This window comes from Populus trichocarpa, chromosome 12 (genome assembly GCF_000002775.5).
Source record: "Populus trichocarpa isolate Nisqually-1 chromosome 12, P.trichocarpa_v4.1, whole genome shotgun sequence".
Taxonomy (NCBI): Eukaryota; Viridiplantae; Streptophyta; class Magnoliopsida; order Malpighiales; family Salicaceae; genus Populus; species Populus trichocarpa.
The window spans coordinates 1,983,882-1,996,825 of NC_037296.2; the positions used below are offsets into that span (position 1 = coordinate 1,983,882).

Sequence of the window (12,944 nt, forward strand, 5' to 3'; positions counted from 1 at the left end):
ATATCTCACTGGTATTGTGATACAGAATGCTTTTTAAAAATATGTTTTACTTGAAAATATATCAAAATAATTTTGAATATTATATACTTTTGAAGTGAAAAAAAAGGATTAATGATTATGTTAGCCTAATATTAAGACAAGAAGACACTAATACTAGAATGTTCCGGGTAATTCTACACCAACCTTTTCTTTGACAACTTTGTGTGCGTAGCAAGTACACAAGGTCATACTCAATGAGAGACAAACGTGTTTACGCATGGTATACACAAGTCACTTACATTTGTTGAATTCAAATGAATAGAGAGACATTTCTTATAGGATCCAATAATATCAATAATGTGTATGAATTTCTTCTTGGACTCTATTGTGATAAAATGAACCACCATGATGGAGTGGTTATAGATTTTTTTTCAAAAGTTATGATATTTCGAGTTATCTGAGAATGAGTTAATTTTATAAAAAATAAATCAAAATCAATGATTAAATTTAATTCTGAATTAAACTAAATATAAAAGGATAATTTTTTTTAAAAAATATCAATTACAAAAAAGGACCGAAAACAACATGACCCAACCAGGTTAACCCGTAAAATCCGCGACTCGGATCATAAGATTGTGATAATCTTATAAAAAAAATTGAAATAAATTATGAAGTTTAGTTCTTTTATTTTTTTTATTTTTTAATTGATTTTTTTTTCAATTTTATCATTCAACACTAGATTGATTGGGAAATGAGCTTCGTAATTTGTTTTAATTTGCTTTCTATGGGATCATCTCGGTCTCATGATCCAAGTTTGACAGGTTAACCCAAGTTGACTCAGGTATTTTTTTTTTCTTTTTAATTGATTTTTTCAATTTAATTTTTCAACATTGGGTTGATTAAGAATTAAGCTTTAATATGTTTTTTTTATTTGCTTTATATGAGGTTATCACAGTCTCATAATATAAGTTGTGAATTTTACATGTTAACCTAAGTTGATCCAAATTTATCTAATATATATGTTGTCGTCTCAAATTTTATTTTAAAAAAAGATGTCTTCTTAATTTTTTTAATCAAATCATGTTTTCTTTCATTTTGTATAGGTTATTTTTGGACCTATCAAGTTGATAAGGTCATATCAGGTTAATTTTTACATGATTATTTTTTTTCTTTAAAACACGTTAATAAAGAATGAATAATTTTGTAATATTTTAAAAAAACTTAATCTAACCCTAGGTAATTTAGCTAATATAAACCATTCCTTTCTCCCTCCTCAATTGGGATATTCTTTCTTGCCCATCCTTTTGGTTTCTCACCCATAAATACTTGAAAAATTTATATTTTCTATCCATAAAGTTTTTGAGCATTTGATATTCTTTTGAAGTATTGACATCATAGGGCATTTTAGGTCAAAGTAAAAGAAAATTTTTCATGATAAATAAAAATGCTTACAAGCATGATAAATAATAAAAATAGAAATTTTGTTCTTTCATTGATTTATTAAAAGTTATAAATAATAAAAATAGAAATTTTGTTCTTTCATTGATTTATTAAAAGTTGTCTAGGTTGTTTTGTTCTCATGGTAGCTAGATTGTCCGATCAACAAGGAATTATTGTTGCCTATTAATGGCAATCAAAGAAGCTGAAGAGTTTGATAAGGTTGTTTTGTTCTTTCATTGAATTATTGTTACCTATTGTCGGATCAACAAAGAGTTTGATTCATAATGGAATTAATTTTTGTTTTTCATTATATAGATGACAGGCAACTTGTTGTCTATGTGTTTGTTTTTTCTTAAAAAAAAAAAAGGTGGACGACAAGTTGTTTATCTATTCTAAAAAAGCAAAAAAAAAAAAGAGAGTCCAAGTTTGCAGCCTCTCTCATGCCCACGTGCATGGGCATTTTTGTCAATCACATGGTTTTTTAACTGGCCATTTGGCTTTTTAGTTATGCTCTTTTTTTATTTTTTTATTTTTTTTAATATTAAGTTTGTGTTTAATTTTATCATTTAATATTTAATTATTTATAAATTAATTTTTGTAATTTTTATTATATAATAAAATAAAAATATTTAAACAAAGTAGAGTTTATAACTCTAGTTGCATGTTGATTAAAGTAAGCTTGATTTGTTTTTCTATAATTTTTTTTTCTTGAGATATATTTAATTTTTCATGTCCGATCAATTTCTTCACAATTTAATTTAAAAATTAAGCAAAAAATAAAGTTAAAATCTTTTAAATTTGAATTGTTATACCAAATTTAATTACAATATAAAAAATTTATGTTGTCTTAAATATTATTTTTTTACGTTACATAGAAAATTCATTGCCAAAATAAACTAGCTAGTTATTACTATTATGATTTTAGGTGTTCAATTTTTATATTTGATCATCACCAATTGGGACCCCACATTTCTTTAAAAATTATGCATGCATGTTTGTTAATAATAATTTATTGGATTCTGAAGAGGTATATGTGAAATATTTAAAATAGGATCAATAATTAGAGGGTGACTCTCCCTCATTAGTTAGGATCACACGATACTTTCTAATGATAATACTAACAATAATAAAACTAGGAAATTTCACTATGATCTTCTTTTGAAAACTAATTTTTAATCAAAAGTAACAATATATTTTGGAGATTAAACTTTTATATGCAAATTAACTTTTTTCTACTTTTGCTCTTCTTTGATTAATTCCAAATCTCTCTTTTTTTTTAATATTTGGAAAAATTAAAAATTATGTATAAAAAAATCCAATACAAGTGAGCTTGTAATTGGATTTGAGTCGTCTTTTTATCCTTTCAACTCTAATAAAAGTGAATTGCTATCATTAGGAAAGAAAAAAGAGGAAATCAAATAATTAGTTCATATAATTTTATCAACTTCTCATAATTAATTATTCACCTATGTGATTACTTTTTTTGTAGTTGGGTGTGTGGATCCCATGTGGGACCCCATCCAATGGAAATAAATAATTCTGTTTGAATATTAAATTGATTTTAATATGAGGTCTTTTCCACTAATAATTTAACTGAAGGTGCTGATGCATTTTATACCAATTATCGTGGTAAGAATCATTGTTATTAAACCTAATTCAACCAAGTTAAAAAAACAAATACTTAATCTAATAGATTAATCTATAATTTAATTAAAATTCAGTTTATTTTTTTAAAATAATATTATTTTAAAAATTAAAATAAATTTATGCACGTCATGTCGACCAGGTTAATTCATTTCACTCACGATTTGAGCTTTTGTCGGGTTTAATGAATTTAGTAAAAGAGTGAATGAATGATCATGCTAAAAAGGTGTACCTAGCTAGCTAATTTTTAAAAGAAACACTTTATAGGGTAATTGTAAGAGCAAAATCACAGGTTAAGTTGGTGCTAATTAAGTCGACTTTTTATAGGTTTATGTCTCGTTAGAGCAGTACAAAACCCTAATAAGTCAAAAGGCAAAACTCATGCTTGTTTCCCCGTGACCAAACAATTTACTTCAAGGTTTGGTGATCAACCTTCAGCATGATTGTTCTTTCTTAACTCTTCTACTTTGGAGATCAATCGACCACATCATTGTACCCTGGAAATTAGTTTGGTCATTGTTTTAATGTACAAGAGAGGTTGATTTATCATTACTTTGTTTAAAGCTTGACATGACATGCATTGGGCAAAATTAAGTATGTTTTTTTTTATTCTTTTGGGTTTTGTTGTTTAACATGAATGGAGTAGACCTTCGTATTAATAATATTAGTTTGATATATTTAAATAATTAATTTTATTAATTACTAAGTTTATAATTGTTTTTTTTTTGTTTATTCTAAATGAAATTATTTTGAGATGCTGATATTATATATTTTAAAAGGAGAAAAGATTAATGATTATGTTTGAGGTTAAGTTGCTGAGGTTTGCCTTGTATTAAGACAAGTAATAATACAATGTTTATAATTCTACACCCACCTTTTCTTTTACAAATTTCTGTGCTTTGGCAAGTACATAAGGTCATACTCAATGAGAGACAAACGTGTTCATGCGTGGTATGCACAAGCCAGGTTTGATTGCTTAATTGAGTGGGGCTTGCAATAATTAGCTCCATATGCTCCATATTGAGAAAATAATCTGAAGGCCTTGTCGTCCATAAATTGATTATAATGGGTTTTCTACCTTCTTTTTTTTATGTTATTAATTAATTTGCTAGTTAACATTGTCAACCCATTTGGTGATGTATGCTTACAATTCTCTTAATTATACGGTGATTAACATTATTTTTGTTGTTTTTTCCTATAAAATTCATGATTTAATTTTTGAAAGGATTGACATTATAAAAAAAAATGAATTTTGACAAATCATTGCCTGACAAGTTAAAATTCTTGAAAGTATAAACATAATCATTAAGCTCGGATCAACTTATTACTCATATGGGTTAGGAAATTAAGTTAATTAAAGTCAATTAAAATGATATTATTTTAATATTTTTTTATAAAAAGTTCAACCTACAAACATTAGGGTAAGCAAGTGGTAAGCTAACAATAACCAAATTTGGGATTATGGGATTTCTCTTTTCTTTTTTGTTTTTATTTAGTTTGGACAACAAGATGCCATGATCCATATGTATGATGAGTATGAGTTGTAAAACTCTAGCTAAGGCATTAATTACTTGTAGGTGGACATGATTTAATTCATCTAGTTGCCTTCTTCTTAAGCAACAAATCATTCTCTGGGAAAAACACACGCACAACCCCAAGATTGTAGCCTCGATAATGTCCATATAGTTCATGGTATTGCATGGGTGGTATGTTCTTGTTGTTGAGAAACAGCACCAGATTCTCCTAATAGTTGACTTGTAATGTTTCTTCTTCGATAAAAAAAATTGATCTTTGACATTACACGAAGATCCCAAGGTTTGAGATCGTGGGTCTGATCACACGGATTAATTCTTGTTTTGTCAACCATTTAATTAATTCCTATTTTTACTCTATCCCTTCAATTTGGTGCTTCGTCCACAGAGTTGGCTAGAAAGGTTAGAGGTTTGAGCTTTAGGGGTTTCAGGGTAGAGAGGATGCACCTCTAGCTCTCTGTGTCCTTGTAAAATTAGGTCACTTATGGAGGTTATGTGGCCACATGAATGGCTCCTTAATAATTTACTTGCTAATTATGGTCGCCGACATGATTAAATAAAGACATAAGCAGGTGCCCTTGTTGAATTTATTTTTTTTAACAATGTAAATCTCAATCATTTTGATTCCAAGTCTCTTCATTAACAGGAGTAATGTGTTATGGCCGACAACTGAAGTACTCTTACCTAATATATGTTTGATACTATTAATTATTTGGCTCTTATAGATAGTAATCGTTTGATTAGCAACATTAAATATGTTTAATCTTCTAGAATGATAGTTTGTTAATCATGATAATTTACAATTGTCTACTATTAATTGTTTTCTAATTACGATTGTAACATGATCAGTACTTGCATATACTTAACATGGATAAAAAACTTCTTTAGGTTGGTTGTGGTTAATGTCCAAGAATATAAGGGATGTATATATATATATATATAGAAGAGATAAAAAAAAATATTTAGTTGAAGAAATAAAGATAAAAATAAAAAATAATAATAAAATAAATGTATTTCTATAATAGTTTTAAAGTGAATTTTTGTATTTTAAAAAAAATACAATAAAAAATGTTCTTTTTTTCTATCTATGCATTTTATCTCGAGATATTAACCAAACATTAACTTATAATTTGATTTTCAAACCATACTTCTGTGATTAAACTCAAACAGGAAATTGATAATGCAAAAAATAAACCTATTTATCGTAATATCCATGTCAAAGTTAATTTTCTCAATGTGATCACCCAAGCTAGCTAAGCTTATTGTTAATGATATTATGAGAGTGGTATAAATTAATTATACATACATACATATATATATATATATATATATATATATATATGTTTTGAATTTAAAAATTTTAATTAGGGATATTTATTCCTCCTGTATTTTTTTTTCTTCTAAATTTTCTCTACTTGTTTTCTGTTTTCCCATAATTAATGACATTATAATATATATACGTATCCTTCAGCTAATTAATTTGGGAATAAAACAAGAAATCCTTATCATTAATTTGTGGTCAGCATAATTAATGTCACGAACGATGCAACAAGATGACAGATGGATTGGCCATACACATCTCTTTATTGCAAGAAACCTATCATAGCATCTATGATCTTCCCAGGATGGAGGCATACAAGAAGCCAAGCCTACAAGCCATTTTGATTTCTAAATTCGTTCATCTTCCAGCACAAATTAAGTTAGATTGCAAGGAGTGGTCATGAACTCATTAATTTTATATATATATATATAGCTTGCATGTGAGTCTAGTGTGGGCATAACCTCCCTTGAGATGGAAAGTGATTTCCTATAGTACAGACCTCGATTCTTGTTTTGAGATTAAAAATAAAAACAAAAACAATAAAGATCTTGCTTTTCTATTTTGAAATGATATAAATTCATTTTAAAACTATTTTAAAAATATATTTATTTTATATATTTATTTTATTTTTTTAACCAAAAAATATTTTTTTTTATCTATTTTTTCTATCCTGAAATATTAAGCAAACATAACCTTAGATATAGACTTGGTTTTTGCCTAGGCTAAACCAATTAAACCAATCACAATAAATATTAATTAGGCCTAATAATGATTAATTATTATACTATAATAATTAATAATTATAGTGCCAGAGTTTTATTAATTAAACGGTCATGAGTTCGAACTTCATCATCATTATTTTATTTGATAAAAATTAAATATAAAGTAATGTGAACCTGTGTAAGTTTCGAATTTTAATAAATTTTATCTTAGGAAATATATTTAAAAATTATATATTAAAATATTACTTTTGAAAAATATCATCCGTAAATCTGAGTGTAAAAGGTTGTGTAGCAGACAGTTTTCCACCAAACAAGCTAGAGAGGTGGGTCTTTGATGGCTGCATTTCCCTGAATAATTCTTATTATTATGGGTACCCACTGCCTGCCCAGTTCTATCTTTAATGAACAATAGGCATGCAACGCCTTTAAAGTTTAAACTTTACTCTTCTTTTTTTTCCACTCTGAAACCGAAAGGCAATAACAAATTCAGTGAACTGAGAGTTGGAGAAGGTTAATCCATGTAACGGAGAGTAATATAAAATTATTTTAAAGATTTTATTTAATATTTTAAATTTTTGAATGAAAATATTTTTTTTATATTGTATCAGAATCTTATTAATCAAGTGGTTATAAATTTAAATCTCAGAACTTTTATTTTAATTAATAAAAATTAAATACAAAATAGTGTGAATCTGTACAAATTTCAAGTCTAAAAAGTTTTTACTTGAAAAAATATATTAGACAATAATATAAAATTATTATTGAGATATCATCTAATAACTTAAATTTTTGGGTGAGAAGGTTCTTTGACAATACTTTTATCTCATGTATTGTTCTTTTATGCTTATATTTTGTTTTGCACCAATATTTGTCTTAAAAAAATTAAATTAGTCTTACAAATTATTAAAAATAAAATAATAAAATAAAATAAAAACCACAAGATAACGAATAACCACAGGAGACTATGATTCTATTTGGTATGACTTTTGTAAATTAAATTAATTTTTCTCTTAACTTTTGAAAAGTCTTAATAATTACAAAATTGAGTTAAAATTTTGATTTAATAAAAAAAATATAATTTCTAACTTTTAATTCATGGATTCTACATATATTACATCTTTTTTCATATTTAGATCATATCAATATCTTGAATAATTAACTTGTTTAGAAGTTTTTTTCCCATGGGAATACAAATGAAATGTATTAAAATCAATTAGTTATTGGCAAATCATGATAAAGTCACATGATATAAATTTAAATCACATCAATACACTGTTTATTGATTAGCTAAACTTGTTATATTTTAATTTTAAAAAATATAATTCAACTAATCAGGTTTTAAATTTACTCATTAGATATTACTAATTCAAGTTTCATAAACTTCAAGGCCACTACAAATTTATATGATCGTTAACTTTAAGATCTGTAAGATTAGTTAAGATATAAGCAAGTTAGCCTTGACATCTATATTAATAAAAAAAACAATTGTTATATTACAAAGTTAAAACTTGTTTGTAATTTCCGTCGTAATTGTGAAGGTTTACATAGTGAAGGATTATATAGCTATAAATATAAGCCTAAATGTGCTACAAATTAAAGAATCAATCAATGATTCCTAAAGATGAGTTACGAGCTCAAATCAAGCTGATGTAATGTTTTGAGAGGATTATAATATATTCTAATTAACGCAAATTGAATTTCCCATCTTCTTTTCTTGAAACTTTAATTTGTGGTGCGATGCGATCAAGATTTATAGTTCTTCATATCCTTGAGTACCATACATAGTTAAAGCTTGACTATCAACTAGTACTAGTCTAGCTAGACGGAGACTAGCCGCTGAGCCCCATCTATGGAAGGGGATGATGGCTTGATCAACAGCATATTATACTGACCTAGAAGCTTGCAAAAAATTATTGGGAAATTGCTACGGTGTCAAGGAAGTGTGGCTAATGAAAAAAAATACTGCTGTAGATCTAAATTGTTTAACATGTTCTACTAGAAAAATTAGCTGAAAAAGAAAGAAATATGACGCTGTAGACCATCATGGACAACTAGCCAAACAATTTATCTTTATTGGATGTATGAGCACTACCATTTCTGTTAGGACAGTAAAACCAATAAGCCCTCTCTTGGGATCTGAGTTCTGATGAGAATCTCTGGTAACATGTATGTTTGCTTGGCTTGACCTCAATACCTTACAGTAACACCCAGAGAAAAAAGTACTAATTTTTGGTTCATTGGACCACAATTGTGGGGGTGCATCTGATCCATGATCTGATGCAGTCTCACATATTTTCTGGATGTAGTGTGGGTGTAGGGCCACGATTGTGGGGGAGCATCGGTTCAAATCTGAGGAGCTTGCCCATTTTTCCTACCACCCTCTCTCTTCGTAAGAAATAGTTCTCGCCAGCTACTATGATCATGGCAGACCCTAATTTTGGATCACTCTTGAGTTGTGTATTTCACTGAGTTTTGCAGGAAAGTGTGTGGACATGTTGTGTTCTGGACTGACAGTGCTAGCTGCTTCTGTACAACTTAGTACTAGTATTACAAGAACTTCACTGTCAATCACCATTATTATATTGATTACAGAGCATTGAATGTGAGCGCTGTACGAATATTTCCATATGGAAGGTTTTCTGGTAACTACTTTGCTGTCGGTTGGTTGAGAGGGAATTGATTGTGTATGAGGTGCCAATAGGCTCATGGTAAAGATACAACTCTTGAAATGCTGAACTTTTTGGCCTTGAAGTACGTTCTAGGCTTATTAGAGGTGCAAAGCAGTAGGCCAGAATTAGCATTATGGGAGTCAGATGTGTAGTTACCAGCTCTGAAAGACTAGCTGTGGAGGCTCTGAAAAGACTTTTTAATCCAATGATATAACAGTCTCTAGTTATTAGCATGGTGGCATCTCAAGTTGGTTATATGTTAGGTTTTAATCTGCAGCACTCATATTTTATATGGCATCTCAGGTTTGTCCTTCTAAAATAATCTCCTGTCTTACAGAACCTTGTGTTCTCCAACTATGTGGATCAAAGGATGAAACAATTTGCTCGTGTCCTGTTTTTAAGAATGATGCTACATACAGAATTGTCTCATGGTAATAGCAGCATCACCCTAGTTGTCTTTCACTCCAGGCAAAGGCAAGACTTGCTTGCTATAGATACTTCAAAAATAATGTACAAGTGCTTAGGCATTCTTGTTGCAAAAGTTGGAACCTTTTCACATTTCTTTCTTCAATGATTACATAATTCACTAATGTATGGAAGGACTACAACATCTGATTAGCTTGTTAGTCGATGACTGTTAACTTACTTCAAAATCAAATAGAAATGAATTTAAACAAAATGCTCTGTTGGGTATTCATGTTCATATCCGTTGTAGTCATAATATAATCTCTCCCCCTTTGATATATCCCTGTTGGCTATCAGCAAAACCCGGCATTCACCATTTACATCATACCTCACACATTTTAGATTCTGCTTCTTTCTCCCTTCTCTGCATCGAAGGATATGGTTCTTATAAGAGTGGACCAAAGGTATAACTGTTTTCAAAATCCAATCTGACAAAAATTAAATGGAAAATGCAAGAATGGATTGCTTACAACAGAAAGGCCTCCTGCAAGATTGCGAATGTCCTATGGAAAAAAACTAAACTGGCATACTTGAAAGACATTGTGTTCATGCATTTATCCTGACTTATTTCAGTGTTTTGCAAAATGAAGGAGCTAGAGTTGAGAGACATTTAACTCAATTATATGTTGTGTGTTCTCTATGATTACACTCTCATGGCACCTCCAGCCATGATATACGATCAAGTGAAATGCACAGCAGATTGATGCAAAGTGTTATAACCACTATGTGCCAAATGCATCAGAAATTAACTCCATATGCCACGCAGTCTGCCTAACTTACAGGTTAGCCTTGTAACGTCAATTTTTAATTCCAAAGGATTTGCCAGAGGCTTTATTTACATGGCATAAAGCAGAAGTTCAATGTTGAGGATGAACTTACTGTGTATGATTGTTGATACCATTGATAAATCGAGCTATATTCCCACGCATGTCAGGACATATGACAAGGCTTTGTGAAGGATTATCAGCATGAAGCAATGTCATCATGCTATCACCATCATCATTTTCCCGGTTCTTCAAGTAATCAACATCTCCAACATACTCAGTTATAATCGTTAAATCTTTTATGAATCTATCTGCCTCTACTGTGAACCTGTTACAATCAAACAGGTATACTGAACCACTGATCCAAATTTACTAACCACAACGAGAACAAAACATATTTAATCTTGAAAGGTCGGAAACTTTATATACATACCCTTCCTTAGGATCAAAAACAACCATGAGAGGAGGCCATTCACCTCTATTCATCATCCTTTTGCACAAATTTAAGGTTTCAGCATCTTCTTTTGACAAGACCTGTACAGTAATCATACTTGAATTTCAATAAACCTGGACTCTATGAATCACTAAACAGCTAACTAGCCAACAGTACAAATCAATCAAAATTAGAAACAGTTACTCCCCCTTCAATCTATACTTCTAAAGTAGAAAAAAAAGGAAAATCCTTGAGACTATTGCCCAATTTCTAATACATGTGCGCCTACAAATCTATAAAATAGTAATTTCAGCTCAGCTGCAGAAGAGCAGATACAGGTAACTAGAAGCCAGTAAAGTCATCCTTAAAAAGCTGCAATCATCACAACAATCAAGATAACCACAACCGTTGACATTTCAAAACGGGGCCTCTCTTGTCAAATGCAAGCAATATACAATACACGGTGGCCTTATATATCTGTTGATATTAAAGCCATAAATCAGACTTAAACATCAAAACCACTGCACTCCCATGTCCCTAATGTTAACGAATTCACAAGGCAAGCACTGAAATATGTCTATCTTTTTATGTTTTAATTTAAAACAATTGCTTTCCCATTTTTTACCTGCATTCCTCCCTTCTCAAGAGCTGGCTGATTCACAGACCTCGGTGCCATGCCTGGCCGGTAAGTTAGTTCATTGCTGAACTCCGTCCCCGAGGCTGTCAATGCTGTTGCTAGTGATCTCATTTGCTCTAGTCTCTTTTCAGGATCTTCACTCGGACTAAATGGCAACAGCTTCCTCCTCTTCTTCGACACCACTAAACTACTAGACCGCTTTCGCTTCTTCTGAATATCTAAAAACAGGACAGGAAACACGGTAACTAACACCATCCCATTAATCAAAACACAAAGCACATAAACCCCATATTTTTTGTTTACCTTGACTTAGCTTCTGAATCGATTCTGTGGACCGTTGAATGCGAAAGAAATCGATGATTTTTGTTTGAACAAGAGGAAATGCTGCTCATTAAAAAAACAAATTCAATAATTTGAGACAAAATCAACAAAAAAAAATTAATTTTCGCAATTAATAATATTAAGAGACTAACAATTCCAAGATTATCAAATGCAACACATTTGCTAATACAATTTTCACTTCCTAATTTTTTTTCTATCATTCCTTTTTTTTCTTTTCCTTCCCAGTTAACAATTTTCAATCCAGTTCCACAGAAAAACCCCACAAATCAAATCCCTTAAAAATTAAGTTTAAATCACAAAATCCACCAACCCCATTTCACAAAACCAAAAAATCAATAACAAAACCCCATAAAAAAGATAAAAAAGGACACTTTTTTTTTAAAAAAAAAAGGAATGAACTTACAATTGGGCATCTTTTGCTTGGAACAGGAAGGACAAAACCAAGACCCTTTTGGAACAGCAACAAGGATAGGTCTCAAGCAAAACAAATGAAACCCTTTATCACATTTATCACAAAGAAGTAGCTCTCCTGGTGACTCTCCTGACCCACATTTTTCACAGTAAACATCACTGTAATCAGCAGCAGCAGCTTTGGATCTAGATATTGGCTTTGGAGCTTGACTTCTCTTGCTTCTCAGCGCCATTTTTGCTGTCGAGGAGGGTTTTCATGTGGGTTTTTTAAGGGTGGAGTTTGGAGACACTGAGAGTGTTTGGCGGGTTTTTTTGATTTCGCGGGAAATGGGGTTTTGGCGCGCGGGTGAGGTTTTCTGTTTTGGAGCCTAAGGTTTTTGAGGATTGGGTTTTCCTTGTTTTGCGTTATTTGGCCCAGTACAGAAAAATAATTTGTGAAGAAACCTAATTTGCTGCTATAATTGTTTGATATTATAGTAGTTTTAAGTGAGTGTTTAATATTATAATAGTTTTATAATTATTTAAAAATAAATTAAAAAATATTTTTTCTATTTTAAAAAATATATTTAATTAAAAATATAATAA

General features: G+C 30.0%; 1 protein-coding gene across 2 annotated transcripts; it reads right to left on the minus strand.

Moving 5' to 3' along the window:
- Positions 1 to 9,834: 9,834 nt before the first annotated feature.
- LOC7464288 (histone-lysine N-methyltransferase ATXR6) lies at positions 9,835 to 12,694 on the minus strand. 2 transcript variants are annotated; one of them, XM_002318406.4, is made up of 6 exons: positions 12,352 to 12,689; positions 11,910 to 11,990; positions 11,595 to 11,824; positions 10,970 to 11,070; positions 10,652 to 10,864; positions 9,835 to 10,136 (listed from the first exon to the last, which is right to left on the minus strand). In XM_002318406.4, exons 1-6 carry the CDS (start codon positions 12,590 to 12,592, stop codon positions 9,977 to 9,979), a joined length of 1,026 nt encoding a protein of 341 aa, XP_002318442.3. In that variant the 5' UTR covers positions 12,593 to 12,689; the 3' UTR covers positions 9,835 to 9,976. The 2 variants fall into 2 exon arrangements, with proteins under 2 accessions (XP_002318442.3, XP_024438060.1); XM_024582292.2 differs by having other exon boundaries at positions 9,976 to 10,131; positions 12,352 to 12,694.
- Between the last annotated feature and the right edge of the window lie 250 nt (positions 12,695 to 12,944).